General features: G+C 44.8%; 1 protein-coding gene across 2 annotated transcripts in view; it reads left to right on the plus strand.

The window, feature by feature from the left end:
• The first annotated feature begins 5,869 nt into the window (after window positions 1-5,869).
• LOC147259768 (uncharacterized) overlaps window positions 5,870-18,353 on the plus strand; it is a 33,200-nt gene continuing 20,716 nt past the window's right edge. The window contains exon 1 of one of the 2 annotated variants that reach the window (XM_086205939.1): window positions 5,870-6,290. In XM_086205939.1, coding sequence (XP_086062065.1) covers window positions 6,196-6,290 — 95 coding nt within the window. In that variant the 5' untranslated portion in view covers window positions 5,870-6,195. The remainder of the gene's footprint in view (window positions 6,291-18,353) is intronic. The other variant, XM_086205938.1, reaches the window with a different exon arrangement.

The raw sequence follows: 18,353 nt of genomic DNA on the forward strand, positions 1-18,353 counted from the left end.
GATCGGAAGTGAATCAGCTGCAGCACCCATTAAACCTTCTGAGCAGTGCCAAACATTTACAGTACAGCACTGGAATACAAGTGATGTGAAAGAAAAATCCACCAGCAACTGTAATGTCTGTGTGACTCTTTGATATAAGAGTTCAAGCACCCCCAAGAGTTCCACCACTTATGAATTATCAAAGCAGTTACACACGTATCCCAGTTTTCATTTTTTCTTCTTCAATGTTTCCCTTGAATGAGAGAGACAGCAACTCCCTGGTGACATCAACACGCTGAGCCGAGACTTTTAATCAAGCGGGTCTGGTGAGGGATCACAGCGAGCCACAAGAAACACGGGGGACAGGCCCGACTGTTGCCATGGTGACGTTGAGTGATGTGGCTGATGATGCGTAACTTCAGATGAGAGAAGGTGGCGGTTGTGGGTGGTGGAATATTTGCGTCCATATGTTATCATGGCGTGCGTGTGGGTGCTTGTTTCACTGTCGGTTCAGAATTTACCAGGAAAACACGCCTGTCCAGCTGCCTGCCAACAAAAAGTTAACAGCCAATGACGTGCGTGAGTTTTCCCTTCATTTAGTGACTGCAGGAGTTTACTAGTTTTGTGGCGGAGGCGTCATATATGACTCTGAGTGATTACAGTCAGGCCTGGATGCTGCGTCAGCTGTTTTACGAGTAGGCCCTGTTCAAATTTCCCACCAAGCTTCCCCCGGATCTCACAGACACGTGCTGACATCACCACATCTGGCTCTCATTTCCCAGAGTTCCCTCTTGAGGGGAGAGAAGCTCTGAAGAACAAAACTCTGATTTGATTTGATTATAAACAGATTGAACGGGAAGTTTATTTTTTTTAAAGAGACGGTCAGTCTAATTCAACCTTCTTTTTAGGTAATTCAGTCAATACTCCTTGAGGTCTGCTCGTCTCTTTTGTGAGGTTTTTGAGATTAAAAAAGAACAACAACTGCACTTCCTCTGAAGATGTGAAACAAACAAAGCCGCTCGGACAAAGACACGCAATGAGCAGCAGACAGTTTTTCTTGTCTACTCTCCCATGTCACCACCTACGAGGAGCAGCACTACACCTGATAATGCTAAACAGAAATAACCATGCATCCATTGTCTACTTCTTTTCCTGTTAAGGGTTGTGGGGGGGGGGGGCTGGAGCCTATCCCAGCAGCCTTCAGGCGAGGTGCGGGGTTCACCCTGGACGGGTCGCAAATCCATCGCAGGGCCAACACATATAGACAGACAACCATTGGCTCTCACAGCCACGCCTGCGGTCAATTTAGAGTCTGGATTAACCTGGTCCCCTCTTGATGTCTTTGGACTGTGGAGGAAGCTGGAGTACCGGAGAGAACCCACGCAGGCACAGGGAGAACATGCAGACTCCACACAGAAAGACCTTCCTGGTGTGAGGCGACAGTGCTAACCACTGCACCACCGCCTCAACTGAAATAACATCATCCATATATCCAGGCTAAGTTTGCGTTACAAATGCTTTGCCTGTTATGACAGACATCACATTCTTTCACTTGCACATCGGTGCCTGAGTGCTCTCCTACAAAGAAACACCATTGTACCAAGAAAATAACATAATGTGCAACTCCACCATGTTATTGTCCATCTTGTAATTTTAGAACTTGCAAAATGCAGCGTTGCTCCATGCATCCCTGACAGGAGAGTGGGAGTTAAAGGAACATTTGGTGAAGTATACATATTTGCACATTCAACATCCTGGTTACTAAGCTCATGATTCCCAAACTGGGATGCAAGCAGTTTTGTCAGGGCTGTGCACTAACAGAACATATAAATTGACCCTGCTCCATCTCATTCCACACCCCCCCGCGCAAATTAAGACTCTTTTGCATCCAGTACGAGCTAGCTTGCACAAATATATGGATAAATGCTTCAAGCAACACCGCTCCACACCCATGGGAGCAGCAGAGGCTATCAGTGGACAGTGAAGGCCGACAACATCTGTTCCAGGGTTTCTAGTGCCATGTCTGAGAGAGCTTAAGAGCTAATACGAACGTTAGCAGTGCTACCCAAGCCGCTGGTAGTGCTAGCGGCAACTGTATAGAGGGAGGGAGTACATAGGAAGTTGAATGTTTCAGTTGGTAGAGGACTTTGGGAAATATTTCCCCTGCAGCTGGGAATGGGAACATTTTGGAAAAGGTTTCACTTCCTGGCAAAGATCACATTCAAAACCAAAACAAACAAACAAACACTGCACATCTGCTGTGTTTCTGCTGTCAGAATCCAGAAGTGGCTTCAAAACAACCTGATCAATAAAATGCAATGAAGCTCAGGAGGTCAGTGTTTCCAGCGGTTCCTGTCAGCTCCAGTCATGGCAGGTCTTATTTCTTGCTAGCCAGGTGGTTGACATTACATCGGCGACACTTTCAAACACTACAGTCGTACATTTCTTGTCATTCACCACAAACCATGACATGTTCCATAAGTTCTCCCACATCAGCTTCCCAGCTGTGCATGAACAACGATCAACAAGCCCAATGTCTTATCTGTGACTTTGGGAGGCGGAGCTTCTGAAAATTCACGTTTGGTTGTTGTTTCTCCAGAATTGCTGACATCGCCTTTAATGACACAAAAACACAGAAGCGTGCACATTTATGAGGACCAAAAGCAAAAGCAGCGCTGACCATCTGACAGCAAATTCCCCTGCTTATTTTCCTCCCTCCCCAGTGTACCTCACCTACAAGTTGTTGGTGCAGACCTCCCCACAGCCTGCTGCTCCATATAAACAAAACTGCCTCCCCTGCACCCCCCACACATGCATGCATGCACTTCTAAAGCACGGCCTCTCTTCATAAAGGTCTCTGTGTGTTTTATCATCGAGGCTTGGGAAAGAGCTCCTCTGATTTTTAAGGATGCCTTCTATCTCTTTGTTCCCCTCCTGTTTGGTCTCATATTGCACCGATGCAACACATGAGGAAGTCAAAAAAGTTTCTGTTTATTAAGCACAGATAAGGAAAGGGGAAATGAGAGTGAGAGAGAGAGAGGGGGGGGGGGGAGTCAGTAAAATCCTGTTTTTCATTTCTCGTGTTTGTGTTTACAGAGGTGAGAATCAAATTCAAACACACACATTCACACACTCACAAGCTTACTCATAGGGAGGAGATCTCAAGGTTGTGTAGGCGCATAACTGAGTGGTGACCTCACCTGCAAGCCTGATGAGAAGACACACAGATTAGCAGACACAGTGGACCTCTGTGTGTGTGTGTGTGTGTGCGTGTGTGTGTGTGTGTTTGTGTGTGTGTGTGTGTGTGCGTGCGTGCCTCTCTCTCTCTCTGTCCCTCTCTCTCTCTCTCTCTCTCTCTCTCTCTCTCTCTCTTTTATTGAAGTTTGCCACACAACTCTGGTGCTTCCCTCCTTACACCTTCAGTCTGACACCTTGCTTGACCTCTACTGTCTGCTGCCCCTGGCACATTTCAACAGATAAAAGTGTGTGTACGCTGCCTCTCCCACAGCCACATCATTATCCAGGGTAGCAATAACATGACTCCTCCAAGGAGCGCTGAATTACATTACCTCACGCTTTAAAACTGTAAATTCACACGGTGGTAGGATAATGCCACAGGTGGGACTGTGATTGTGATATCATGAACAGAAAATTACAGCCGTTGCAACTACCTTAACACACGCAAATATGACAGCCGTGCTTGGAGATGGATCCTGCATTTAATCTCAAAGGGAAATCAGCAAAGTAAAATGACAGCAGGAGGATGAGGCTGTGAACTCTGAACCCAAACACACAACTCTTGACCTTTCAAAACCTCCTCTTAGGCTGAGTACACATAAATCTGTCATGCAAATGCCCCAGGAAAACAGGGTTTGGGAAAAAAGGAAAACAAAACCCTGCCTCCAGGGAGGTTGTTAAGTGGCAGAGGGTTATTTGGTTGATTCGGAGGGAGATAATGCTTGAAGAACCATATTCAAAGGTACCTGATAAAAGGCCAAAGAATTAAGTGATGAGTGGATTGTGATTTCATTTTGCTTCAAAGGCTATGAGGGGCATCTGAGTGCAGCTCAACATGCTATCACCCTCTCTCTGTTAGTTTAAGCTGTCAGGAAAGGCAGGGTGTGTGTTTGTGTGTGTGTGGGGGGGGGGGTTGAACAAAATAATCTTGTGACAATTAGAGGAGGAGTTTGAGTAAATTAGGAGATTTGAACATACACAAATCCCCAATCCCCACTGGACACACAAGTCCACATTTAGACCCCATTTTCAACAACAGCTGCCACCGCACCCTTGCAGAGGAAATGCCAAAGTCCTCTAAAGTGGAGAGGCTACATTTCCAGAAAAGGGCTAAGAGGCTGGAAGGGCAGGAGAGCCTCTAATGGCAGGAAGTAGTAAGAATAATGGCGGCATGGGGATGTCATGTTCCCTGTCCTGCTGGCATGCGAGTTTTGTCCAAATATCTGTATGTGCAGCATGCTTTCTTTCCCACACAGCTTTCAGTGAGTTTGACCAGCTGCCGGTGTTCTGGGACATTTTGCAAACAAAAAAGTGATGCGAATGAAAGTATCCTGCCATATTTATTTCCCAAATTCCTGACAGACAGTTAACAGTGAAACTGTCCTCTCGGTTCTTTGGATTTGAATTTGTTTTCCTAACCCCGGTAACCCCAGTTTCAAACCTTTGGAAATCATCAGGCTTCACTTCTTGTCTGTTAGACAAGATTGAGGGCTAATAAAGTCCTTTCATGTATAACAACAAATTTCTGCATTAGAACATTTCATGGACTTGTCTGAATGTACTCAGAGAGTTTGATTAGAGAGAGGAGAGACGACCAGCGATAACCCTTATCCTAACCCTAACCCAGCAATACTCTCCTCTTAAAGGAATTGGGTATACTGGTGAGTGTTTCAATCCAGTCTTCACCAGAGGATTACTCAGCTGCTGAGGACTATTTCCAGGTCAAGTCATGGCTTTGAGACTCATGGCACTGCTTATTAACTGTTGATGAAAAGTAATCTGACATCACATTTAATAAGTAGAAATCCAGCCTCAGTCTGACACCTTATAAAATAAAAACCTGTGACTTTTATCCTCTACATCTGTGCTGGATTATCTAAGAATGGCTGTTAAGTATATTACAGAGCTCAGGAACGTTCCTATAATCCAAACCCCCAATGCCACTGATCCAAAGTCAAATACCAGTCTATGCATGTGTGTGTGTGTGTGTGTGTGTGTGTGTGTGTGTGTGTGTGTGTGTGTGCATGACTCCTGGTGAGAGTTTGTCTGGAGTTCACTGCCTGTCCTCTGTGTGCGTGCGTGTGTGTGTGACTGTGGGTGCATGTCTAAGCATGTATGTTTGTGTGGTCAGTCTGTGTAGGTCAGGCAGCCACTGAACTGACCCCCAGCCACTCTTAAGCACAGTCACAGCCTCCACTGCTCCCCTTTCATGCCCAGTCTGCTTCAGACTCAGTTCCCATGAAATCAGTCCTCCTTTAACTGGTGTCAGAGACTGCCTGACTGCAAATGTATTCGCTTAATGAGGGAGGTTTAAAGACACAAAAGAGAACTTGAAAGTTGCCAGTCTGGTTCTTTAGCTTCTCTTTAAAAAAAAAAAAATCAGTAATGTAAAGTAAATTTCTTTGTCCATCTAAGGCTTATACACCATATTTGAGTGACATTAAAGGCAAAAATAATATTATTAGATAGTTCCATGGAGTTAAACCCTGGTCCATGACGTAAAAGGAGGGGATGTGTTGCAATTACACCACAGCTCTGCTCGACTGTAACATTCGTAACAGTCTTTATTGGTCAACTGGAAGTTGCTCCATCAGAAAGCGAGTGAATACCAGGCTAAAGAGGATGCCTGTGTGAGCGCTGTGAACGCTTTCCTCCAAGTGTCCCAGCTAGTGAAGTCATTATGCTTTCCACTCTCTCAACAGGAGGTGGGGCTTTTTGGTGAAAACCTTTTCTACCCCTCCGCACAAAGACCAGTGCGGTGCAGACGCGGTCTCCTCGCAGCGCCTGCACACGTCGCTCCACTTTGGAACGTAAAAGTCAGCTCTGCATGAGCCTGCGTAACTTTGCTGCAGTTTTCTTCAGACGTGAGTGAGCGTCCTTGTCCCGCTGTGGCTGTTTCCAGCAGATAGTCCGACCCCGAACACCGAGGGGACCAGTGAAGAGAGAAGCTGCGGGAGTGGTCCGGAAACTTTAGCCATCATGAGTAGTACGCGAACGGTCAACCTTGATACCTACAGCCTGTCGCTGCTCACCGCCAAGGAGGACATCCTCAACCCCCGCTCCTCCACTAACTGGTAACTCAGTGCTTGTATTTTCCTTTCCAGGCAGAAACTAAGTTTCTTAAGAATAACAGATGCCAACATTAGAAGTTTTCAAGGAGAGAAAAGAGCTGAATGTGCCTCAGAGAGACTGTTGCGTAAGCAAAGGCTTGATTTCACTTAATCCAGAGAGTAGAATAAGGTACACGGCCAGCTCAGGGACACCACGCAACGCGATCTCTTTTTACAAGCATGCATATTTCTCGAAGTGGCACATAGATGCATTTGCTGTTCTGATGTGTGGATGGACGTCCATTACGCACGCCAGGCGCCTGCTGGGACTCAGCGCGCAGCTCCTGGCCGGCTGCCCTCACCCAGCCTTGGCCTCGCTATTCTCCCTCAGGTGATCCGAGGCTCTTCCGTTGTGCTGCGGATTGTGTTCCTACTGATGTGCTGCTGATCTTTGACGGGGGTTGTGTTTCAGGTTGTGTTTCTGCGCTTTAATTTTACAGATTAGCACGCATGTTGCGTCTCATCCAAGACGATCAAACACCATCGTTCAGCCTCCGTGTTGCGTACAGTAAATAGATGTATCGTAACATGAGTCTCATGTGTCTCTGGGTGAGTCACTTGATCCTTAAACGCATGGAATTTGGAGTTTGATTCAGTCAGCTGCAGTATATGTGAGACCATGTCAGGCTATGACCTGTAACCTGACCACCTGACACCTGCACCATCACTATGGTGATCAATCCATCTTTCCCAAACAATACCAGCCAATCCAGCCTTCCTGTCTCCTTCTCTTTCTTTTCCCTCTGTCTTTTACAGTGTGTGTTCCATGCATGAGTGATAGATTTGTTTTCACTGGCTGCCTTCAGTCAGTAAGGGAAGAATTAGACATTCTATCCTTCTCTTTCCATGTGTCCACTCACTTTAATGACCAAAAGTATTGAAAATTACAGTTTAGAGAAGTTGGCCAAAGCCCCCAAAACATGTGTGCTCTTGTGGGAGATTATGTCCATCTCTGTTGGCCTCTCATCTCTCTCTCTCGCTCTGAACTCTCTTCCTACCTTCTCCCCGTCTTTCCATGATGCTGTGCAGATTAGAGGAAATGAGATTTACAACACTTTGAGTTAACCCCGAAGAGCTGAAATATGAATGAAACGGAAAGAAGTTTCTCATTCAGGCAGAACACGCTGGGTTTCCCCCCTCTGTCTTAATTTTGGAAAAACTTTTCCATGTTCAGTATCACGATGCAGATTTGGTCCCAACCTCACCACGCTGCTGGTTCACTGGCGAGCTTCTGAGCTCTCAGTGAGAGAGTCTGCATTGCCTCTCCTCGTTTACCTGCTGCACCACCTCACACGGGCACCAGTATTCACAGTGCTGCTGTGACTAACAGATGAGTGGGAAATGATGATGTCATGAATCCCACACAAGTACAAGTGTGTGTGTGTGTGTGTGTGTGTGTGTGTGTGTGTGTGTGTGTGTGTGTGTGTGTTTGTGTGTGTGTTTGTGTGTGTGTTTGGACTTTCATGTGTTTCTGGATGTGAGACTATTAAAGTGAGTTGGGGGGGGGGGCGTTTTCACAGGGAGGGGTAGGAGGCTTGTTTTGTTGAATGATCCCGCCCCCTCCATGTGGCCTTGAGGTCCCAGTGTGTATTATCTAATGACATTGGGTCCTGAATGGGAAACAGACCCTTTGTGGTGAGGCTCTGAAGAACAGGGGAGCAATTTCAATGCATCCTCCATCCTTTCAGCCTTGGAGGTTTCTGAGGGCTGAAAAGTGTCCCGTCATGGGCTGGAAACCTGCAGTGTCTGCACATGGTTCGTGTTCAAGTTTCCAATCCTCTGAACAGATAACAGATGAAATTATGATGCAATCTGTAGTTTTGTGTGTTTAAAATGAATTTGCGAGGGCACAGTGGATGATCTATATGTTCACTAATGGGAGTGTAATGTTTGTATTTGTTTTCCTTCTGCATTTCCCTGTTAAAGCTGTACAGTTTGTGCCCTCACTCAAAACATTCCCTCTTCTCCTGCTCTTCATGCCAATCATAATATTCCTCAGATTGCGGTACGTTTTGCACATTTTCACTCAGCGAGACAGTGTGAATCACAGACGGTTTCCAAGGCAGCAAGTAAAGGTGTCGTTCTGCCAAGTATCAAATAGACGGTGGCGGCAGCAGCAGCAGCAGCAGCTCAGCCAAGCGTGTCAAACAGGGAGGAAACATGCTCGTAGCATCGTCTCCGATCAGAGGGGAATTTCTTCAGAGCTGTGTGTCCTCTGTTCATCAGGTGGGTGTGGGCTGCATCGAGATCTGCGGGCCCTCCTGATTTTAAACCCTGCCGAAACACACCTTCTTCATGGAAGTCCATTTTGCAATCCACTCAGTGCAGTGTTTCATTATGTCCTGCTGTAGATTCTTCACAGTCAGGCAGTGACGCACAAAGTAAATATCAAATGTCGCTGTGGGAACAGTGATTGAGTTTATATAAAACCTCTAGAGAACAATCCAGCTCGTCTTCATTCACGTGTTGCTAAAACCTCTCCTCCTATTCTGGATATTTTATGAATGAAACGTGTATCTGCACCTTTGGCTAAACAGCTAAAATCGTGATCACATTAACAATGACTAGTTTTAATGTTGGCAGCTATTCTTAGATTTAGACCTGTTTCGACACAAAGTGGACCTACAGAAAAGGGACTCGGTTCTTTATACTCAGTTCTTTTTGCCTTCCCACTGTCAGTTCATTTCAAAGAGGACTTGGTACTTTCCATGGTCCACTTTACCTCTAGGGGCAGTGAATCTGTAGCGTTTTCTGTTCACTCAACAAAAAAAAAAAGCTGACTGGTTGGCCAGAGGTCGCTTTGGAAACTGAAAGTGCGAAGCACCTTTTGTCTTTTAACCGAAGTGCTTTAGTCACATTTTGTAAGTTTTATTCTGACAATTACTACAAAAGTGTTGACACAACACATTGGTCACATGTCATGAAGAGATTAGGTCATGCAGGAGGTGCCAAAAAAAAAAAAAGACGGGCTCTTAGATTTAACAGAGAAGTGGAGTTGAATTTTCCCTGAGTCAATCAACGTAAGTCACCAAATGTCAGTGGCAGCATAATTTCAGATTACATTTCTTTTATATCAGTTGCTGGCTTTGTGTTTAAATTGAAGTTCACTTTGTCTCTTCCCTTCTTTTCTTCTTTTAATGGCCTCAGCAACACTTTATGACATCCAACCTCTTTTGTGGCTGTGATAAAACACTCCTTTGTAATAGAAGTAATTCCCTCTATTGTGTACATTAATTTGAGTGTAATGATACGTTCTTCTTATCCTCGTGTCTCTCCTTTGATTTTGACACTTTGTGGCTAACTGATGTAATCAGTCTTATCTCTTGTGAGGGGGCTGCAGGGTTGAGGGAGAAACCTTGATTCCAGCACAGGCCCGGGGTGTTCGCGTTGCTGCTACTTGCAGGATTTTCCACGTGTTCATGCATGATTAACTGAGTCGTAAAGACTTTCTGGAGCTAAAGTTACACGTTAGATGAACTACACTTGGTGGGTGTAGGAAGGTGGGTCACCCACGGGGCTGACGGTGTGCACGGATGCTTGACTGCTATTGCTTGTGTTTGTCTCCCTCCAGGAGAAACAAGTGCAGCGCGTCACTTATCGTAACATCACTCTTTCATCAAGAAGTTACTTACTGCCTGAACTTGCTCGGGTTCTGCTTTTTCTTCAGTCCCTTAATTACCCATAAAGACCCACCTGTCAGAGGCGACCCGGAATATTAACGCTGGCTGTCGACACATGAGCTGTTTTGTAATCCTATCTGTAGACAAATGCTGGCAGCCTTCTGCATTGAAACAAATCCTTCTGATCAGCTAAGTCACACAGAAGGAAAGCAAACAGTCCACTGGTCCTCTGGCTGTTCAGGATAAGGCTTCAAAGGTCTCACTCAGTGTTTAATGATAACAGGACATAGTTGATTGATCCCTGATATGAATTGCAGTCTACTGTACAAGGGAAGTCAAAGGGCGGTTACGCTGGGAGAGTGGCCAGTCCACTCTTTCCCTCTGTGCTGTCAATGCAATCAGTTTGTTAGGTACAGCGCAGTATAGTAGATATCAAAGCACTCGGGACATTTATTTTTATGGTCATTTGCTGCAGCTGCTGCAACCTAAAGCCATACTTCACCCAAAAAGTGTATTTTCCCTTCCAGGTACTCACAAATCCATGTCTAGAACTCACATAGAAGTGTTTTCCCCGCTGCAGTACTTCTCTTGTGACTCCAGGATACAGACGGAGACAGCACCCCATGGCCACCGAGTAGAAACAAGAGGAAAACTGTCCAGCGCTGTCTTCAGGGCATCGTCCTTTATATTCCACGTCTTCTTTATCCGGCCGTATGCTCAGTGATCCACAGATGCTTTGATTTAAGCTGAAGAAAAACTGCAACACTCCTGTTCATGCCAACCAATAGTTTCATCTGAAGATCTCAGGTGATTTCTTAAGAAGTAAACTGCTCCAGGACAGTGTGGCGTGGGAGATATGAAACCTGCGCTGGAATGAAGGTTTTTTTTTTTTTATCTTATAGATTTTAATGTCTTTCAGGCTTAAATGATCCAGATTTCTTCTTGAGTTGGGAATATTTCACATATCAAAATGTAAAAATCAAGGTTGCCTTTCATAAAGTGACATTTACAGACTCTGTAAGGCAAGGTTTCCTCTTGGAAGTCCGGTGTTCATTTTGGTTGAACCACAGAGGACTTGACCTGAAATTAAGGGGCGCTGAGGGCCCACCAGGGGGGCAAGAACAGGACACGTCGGTCAACCGGAGCTGTGTTTTGGGCTATAAAGTGCTACTGGTGTGACTGAAAAATGGCAGAGACTTATTTTAAGAATACCGTGTTGCCTGTCACACTCCAAACTCTGCAGTCGGCAGCAGTGGGTTCTAGGTGGTTCCTGAGCGAGCCCAGCTGCCTGTTTGAGTCTGTGGGCGGCGTGTTGGAAGATGATGACAGCGATGGCGGTAATGGCTGTTATATGTCTCTCTGTTTGGGTTGACGAAGAGAATGATTGCAGCAGTAATCACTAAACAACTGCTTTCTTCTGCCTTAAACATTGTTTATCTTCATCAGGGGTCTCAGATGAAGGTGCAGGGTAAGAGGTCTGAGGCATGATGGGACACGACTGCAGAGGGCATTACCGTGTGTTTGTTTTGTATATCTGCATCCTCTGACTTCTTAGCATGCAATCTGCAGGGTGTGAGAGCAAACTGACACCATGTTGAACTGTGAGCTCAAATGGCTCAGTAGATGATGCAAAATGCCGGTTGTTAGTATTTTATGAGTCAGTGACACTCCAGTGTTGTTAATCGTCTTGGTGACAGTTTTCCAAACAGTCACAAATGAGCCGTTGTCTCGTACAACTAGTGTGGTCCCTTTTTCTTATATTGTTATATTTATGAATAAAAAATTTTTTTTGATCATGCAACACTTTGCCAATTGTCCACACATTTGACCTTTCTATTAAATCCCGCTTTTGTTCATGCAAGTGCCTCAGACTTTAATCCAGATGCCCTCTGCACATTGTTCCCACAGCAGATTTGTCCCTTTTATGCCCTCGGTAGTGGATGTAACAAATACTTTATTGTTTCCCTTTAAAGTTCAACACAAAGGCTGAGGAACTCTGTTGGAAAACTTTGGCTCTTCATGCAAAAACTATAAAAATAAGAGCTTGAGTGAAGAAAGTTGCAGACGGCGATTTAGAAGAAATAACGTTGTCACGTACCATGATATTGTGGCTCGTCTCTTTGTGAAGGATTAAAGCGAAACACAAGCGGCATCTTACAGATCCTCTACTAGACGATGGCGGTTCCATGATACTTGTGTTCACATGTTCTTGCACATGTGTGAGGGTACATACAGGCTAGTTGTTTTACGGTCCACCCATCTTTTGTCTTTTCTCCATAGTTATTCTTTATGAGGTTCACCATGGTTACAACAATCTCTGAGGTTGTATTCGAGACATTCTGAGGGTGAAGTATTAGCATCGTGCAGCGCTGGATGCAGGGCCTCAACTCCGAGCTCCCGTCTTGTTTGTTCACTTACTGGTGGGATTGGGTTAAGGGTGGGAGAGGAGAGCTTGGGGGCTCTGTTGTCCTGACGACCCTGGTGGGAAAGCTGCGTTGTTTGTTAAGAGAGACTGAATGAAAGCGGGGAGATGAGTGGAGAGAAGCGGAGGAGGCTGGGAAGGGGTTGAACTTGTAAATGAATGGACAAGGACACTCTTAGTTGGAAATACAGTGGAGGAGAGGAGAAAGGACCGCGTGTGAGCAGAGAGAGAGACAATCATAGAGACTGAAGATGAGCTCAGCAGGGTGGTCAACATGGACGAGAGGCTGTTGACAGGCAGGACTGGAGCGGACGAACTGCAGAAGTGAGAGAAGGGATGGAGGAGAGCACAGGTGGAGGGGCGATGAGGGATGAAGTGGACATGAGAGAGTTTGCTTTGTTTATAAGGAAATAGATGAAGATAAGATGCCATTAGGTTTTAACTGTCCCATAATAACTGTAATATGGGGGGAGGGCATTCTTGTGTGTGTTTATGCCTGTGTGTGTCTGTGTGTGTGTGTAGCAGTGTGGGACGACATGTACAGGAAATACCAAAGCGATCTTAGTAGACCAGTTTATCTTTCCGCCCTCTTCCTCTCCTCTTTTCTCCTCTCCCACATAAGGAAGCAGGTTAGGTATCGGACTTGGTGGGACCAGGAGGCAGGTGAGGGACCCTGTCACTGTCTCTCTTGGAGTAAAGTGAAACTGTAAACTGTGACCAGGACTATAAACTGTTTACATCACGACACACATTTTTAATATTTAACCATGTAGTTAAGGTCTGGCCAGGTTTAGGGCCAAATTTGAGGGGGGCTCCTGATTTGGCCTGAAACCAGTCTAACAAGGAGGCCGGAGCGGCCAGGGTGTTTGCCCTGAGGGTCTCACAGGGGTGTATTTCACTGAAGACTGGGGATGGGAGTGGGCTAACAGACCATCCAAGTCTCTGCGTAATTTACCGCATACAGACCCGCGATTATGCCCCTGTAATACTTCTATTAGACACTTGCCCCCAATAATCACATACTCCTTTGCCCCCTTGGAAACCTCCCATTCACATCTGCTCCCCATTGTGTGTCACAGTTAAACGTGTCCTCTGAGCCTCCTTGTTCATACCTTTCTCCATCTCCTGGTGTTTTTCATCGTTTTCCTCTGTGTGAACTCCTACTTGAATAAACCCCATCACTTTTTCTACCACATCACTCTTATGGCACACACCCTAATGTCACAGAGCCTCAATGCACCCGTGTGAGACCCCAAACACACCACTGAGCTTCATTTAACGGCACTTTGGGGTATTTAAATCATATTTAAATGTCTCAACCTGCAGGTGACAGGGAACTGCTACACTCAGCCAACTATCAGCTCCATGTTCCATTTTTGTGAAAGGAGAGTAAAATAATAATTTGGTTTTCTTAACTTAAATGAATGCACGATTGACAAAATGCAGAAAATGTTGCCAAAATTCAGGATAGGAATAGTCTGCTCCATCATTATATACCTAATTTACAGAGGAATATATATATATATATATATATATATATATATTGTTTTTCATATATTTTTAAAATTTGCAGAATGTTAAGCGTGTTGAGTTGAATTTTTATAGAATAAATTTTCCTATAAATTCAACTTTCATTTTTTATTGTAATTTATCTCATTATAACGATATTATAGCTATAAATGTCATTTATTATAATTTAGCTGGACTTACAGTAACACTGCAGTTAGAATGAGACAAAAAAAACAAAAAAAACCTGTGAAAAAGTTGTGAGAATGTCCTGCTTGGGGTTAATGTCCACTCATGTCAGCAAATATGTTTCAGAGTGAGCTGATGTGTATCATGTGTAAACATCCCCGCGTCCTCGCTGTTATCAGATTTTTACATGTGACACACAACGAGAGTCTAGACGGCTTCCTCCCGCTCAACGCAAACATGGCGCGTACGTTGAGTCGAGGCTTAAAAGGCGGAGCTCAGCGAGTGACAGTCAGAAAAACTGATGTCACGAGACTAAATATGCTCAGCATCCCCTCGGCTTTCATGTTCTTATGGAATAGATTAGAGAATTGTGTTAGCTATCAAGCTTACACAGTGACTGATGGGCTGCACGACTTTACAGTTCTAACTCAGAGCTGATTATCAGTCTCATCTGCGTCGGTAGGAAGCAGAGGCATTCTCTGAGTTTCTCTGTTCATCCTCTGCTCTTTTCCATCTGCATCGTCACAGAGAGGGCTGTTTCCTCTCACTGGACCTTGGCACTGATTTAATTACTTATTTGTTTAGTTTGTCATATTCCAAACTCCTCTGGCTCCGCGCTGTGCTGAGAACAGAACAGTTCTTGCCTCCCCTCCTCCTTTCAGCATTCCTGCCATTCTCCACCTCTGCCCTTCACTCCTTCACCCCTCTCTGCCTGATATTGCATGTATTTTCTTTTTTGTACACGTTCTCTTCTTTCTTATAATTTAGCTTTCTATCAACTTTGTCATTTTCTCCACCATTTACCACACTCCTCGGGCCAAATAGCTTCAGTGGTCTGTAATAGTCTCCAGGGGAGTGCAATGTTTGCTCCACCCAGGCAAATATTACACATTATCAGTCAGCGTCACTCAGTGGGTGGACCAGAGCTGCCTCTGAATATCAAACCACCATTAATACAATAAAGGAAGCCTAGAAAGAGTCTGCTTTTACTTTACTCTCATCAAATATGTGCAGTTTGGAAAAGATCCGATCAAGTGGAGTCCAGTTCCTACAGTTTCATGTTCTATGGTGAATTATTAAAATCTCCTCGCCGCCAGAACAAAATCTCACAGCCTTCACAGTAACGCATCACCAAGTTCTTAAGGTGTCTCTGACCGAATGTGGGAGGGATCTGGTTGGCCCACGAGTAGGAGTACATAAAAGAGTAAAAAAAAAAAAAAAGGCATTTCCTGTTCCCACCAGGAATCCTAAATGTGATGATTTCTCCCTCAGCCTCGTAGGATTCGCATGATCGCTGCTGACAGACAAACAAACAGAAAACATGAGGTAGCAAACAAACAAAAAGTGGTCTGAAGTGACATGAGGTCACTACATTGTTGGAGGAATGCGGAGCAAAGCAGTGGCATTTGCGTGTGTTTGCTGCGGAATCTCCTCCTGGTCGTAGGAATGTATTGATATCTCAGTTAAATGTAAAATTGGTTTCTTGTTTGATCGATGGCAGCTCTTGAAACGGGACCGTTGTTTCATTTCATTTCTATTCATACATGTGCAGATTCTTGTTTGATCCTGAGTGTATATATTCATATTCATGAAGGTTTGTATTTGTTTCCATCACTGGTGACATTAATGAATCATGAGCTAAAATGTCACCGAAGCATTATGGGTGTTACAGGTGGATTCTTCCTCACACTTGGCCCTTTTCATTGCTAAAATCTAAAATTATATTTGAGGCCTTTCGACTCCAGTGGCTGCTATTATATGTGGGCTTATTCTAGGCCTCAGAGGATTTGAAGGATTGAGGGAATTCAATTTGTGTGTGTGTGTGTGTGTGTGCGCGCGTGTGCGTGTGTGCGTGTGTGTGTGTAAAGTTGTACTGACAGTTTGTTTGGCCAGTGTAAATGCTGCTGATTGCGGCCTGGCATTGGTTAACTGTAGCTGGATGGAGGTTGATGTGCTAAGCATTACCATCCCATCAGAATCCCTCTGCCAGAGGGGTTACGTAAGACCTGATCCTGAGCCAGTTTGACTTCTGACACCATCATGCTTGTGGAACACACCAGACACCATGTTGAGAAATGCAGTTTCATATTGTTAGCATTTTTGTTGTCATTATTATTATGTAACCAGTGCGCTACCTGTTGTTTGAGGGCTGAAGCCATGAAGCCACGGGGGTTGTGCAACATCATATTACATCAAAGTCGACCATTAATAATATGATGTCATTACTATATGTCCCACCCCTTTGGCTGGTGACATGCCTGTTATTTGAGGGGCGGGTCCATGGGCGGTTTGATGTCACAAAACCTCCCTGTCAGCCTCTGACTCTGATCTCGGACTGCTTTGATCAGCCACCATCAAAGCTATTCAGACTCTGGCTATGGTCTCAGATCTAAGACCCTGAGATCTCAGACCCTCAAATTTGGCAGATTTCTTGCTAACTATAAAATTATTGGTACATAAGTAGAAGGCATGGAGCAAATGTTGATACTGTAGTTTACTGTGATGCTTCTACTTGTGGCATGATATTGATACATTGGCGCTAGATATTGACATTTTAGTTAAAACACCTGGCAACAGATTCCCTTGATGCCATTTTCCCCAGTTTCATCTCAGGTGTTAAATCTGGTGAAACTTGCACACCAATGCAGTGATTATATACATGATCGCAACAGTTTTTCCTTTTTTCTTTTTCAGCTATACAGATATTGGAATGTGTCGCAGATGAATTAGCATACATCGAATATTGTGGGATTTCTGTAGCACAATATTTTGATTTTATCGTATTGTGAGTTACCCTCTGATTCCACATTCTAAAAAACTCTATGAGTTGAACAGCATTTCCATCCCTAATATTAATATCGTCTTGTCCCTCTCACTCTCTCTCTCTCCACCACCACCGCTCCGCATGGCACCTCTGCCCTTCAGGGCCAAGACACTTGTGGTACTTCCCTTCCTTCCTTCTGTTCTTGGCGTTGTCTCTCTTTCATTACCTGCTGGCCAGGAGACACTGATTTACTATCTGTTTTTCTTTCTGACACTCATTTTCTCAGCTGATCTGGGCCGACTCTGCGGTGGGATTTAATAAGCACAGAGATGTTTTCACATAAACACCATCCTTCAGCAGCCGCCGTCATTGTTACAGTACGTCTGCCAAGAGGTCATACTTTTGTCTGACTGTCAGCAGGATAACGCAAGATCTTGGAGGCTGATATTCACCAAACTTTGTGGAGGGGTGTAGAATGAGTCAGGGAATAACCCATTATATTTTTGGGGGTGATGCTTTCTTAGTATCTCATGTGGCCCTTTTGTTAGGTTCAGCAGCAGCTCGAAGCTCATTGGTGAAGTCTGGTTTCTGCGAAGACTTTGATTTTAAATCGGGTTGCCATGGAAAAGCTGCTAATTTTTGCATTTGGATCAGGAAGCTGTTGCAGCTGGACTCCACATGTTCCGATCTAAAACGTCACATGTTTGATAAGAGTCTTGAAGACATCTACAAGCTGAAGAAATGTCAAAGCGCCACCTAGTGGTTACATGGTGTAAGCCTGATGTAGCAAACATCAAAATCGGACTCTTGTCTTCACATGATGTACAGCAACATAATACATAGCAAGTGTGTTTTCTCTAGTGCCATCTAGTGGACACAGGAAGTGATGTTCATGCCACAGTGCAGCGGTAGTCTCCTCCTTCATCCAAAATCCAACAATCATCAGGTATCATCAGTTCCTCGCACTGCAGAGCAGACAAGCGCTCCATGATACGAGGGCCCGCTCATCCCTGCTACTGTGTGCAGCTTTAATCAGGGCCCCAGCATGAGAGTACCAGCAGCTGAAATTTCACCTTGACGGAGATATGTGCTCTCTGACTTATTATAACATGTGGATCGTGTCTGTGGTTTACTATGCCACATTTTTCAGTCATGATGTTTATAGTTATGCGTCACAAGAGAGTGAACAGTCCACACAAATGAGGAAAATTCACTGCTCTGTCATCGTCTTTGGCTCAGTTTCCATCACTTCCTTTTCTTTAGTCCCAAACGCCACCTATAAAAACCTTAATATCGCCACATGTCTCTGCAGTCCAGACAGACGGAGGAATGCTTGTACCACCGGGGTCGCCACATGGACTCTGTATGAGTAACATGCTGGATAAGGGGGGAAAAATGACTTTTCAGCAGTTGAATCTGGCTGGACTTCTTTTGTCCATGTTTGGAGGGAGGAAATGAGCGCTGTGTGCTGCGGGGACGTCTCAGAACTCCCCACTCCAATGCAGACAGAGAGGTAGACGGGCTAA

The sequence above is a fragment of the Aulostomus chinensis genome, chromosome 6 (genome assembly GCF_037954235.1).
Source record: "Aulostomus chinensis isolate RoL2024-O1b breed Wild chromosome 6, RoL_Achi_v1.0, whole genome shotgun sequence".
NCBI lineage: Eukaryota > Metazoa > Chordata > Actinopteri > Syngnathiformes > Aulostomidae > Aulostomus > Aulostomus chinensis.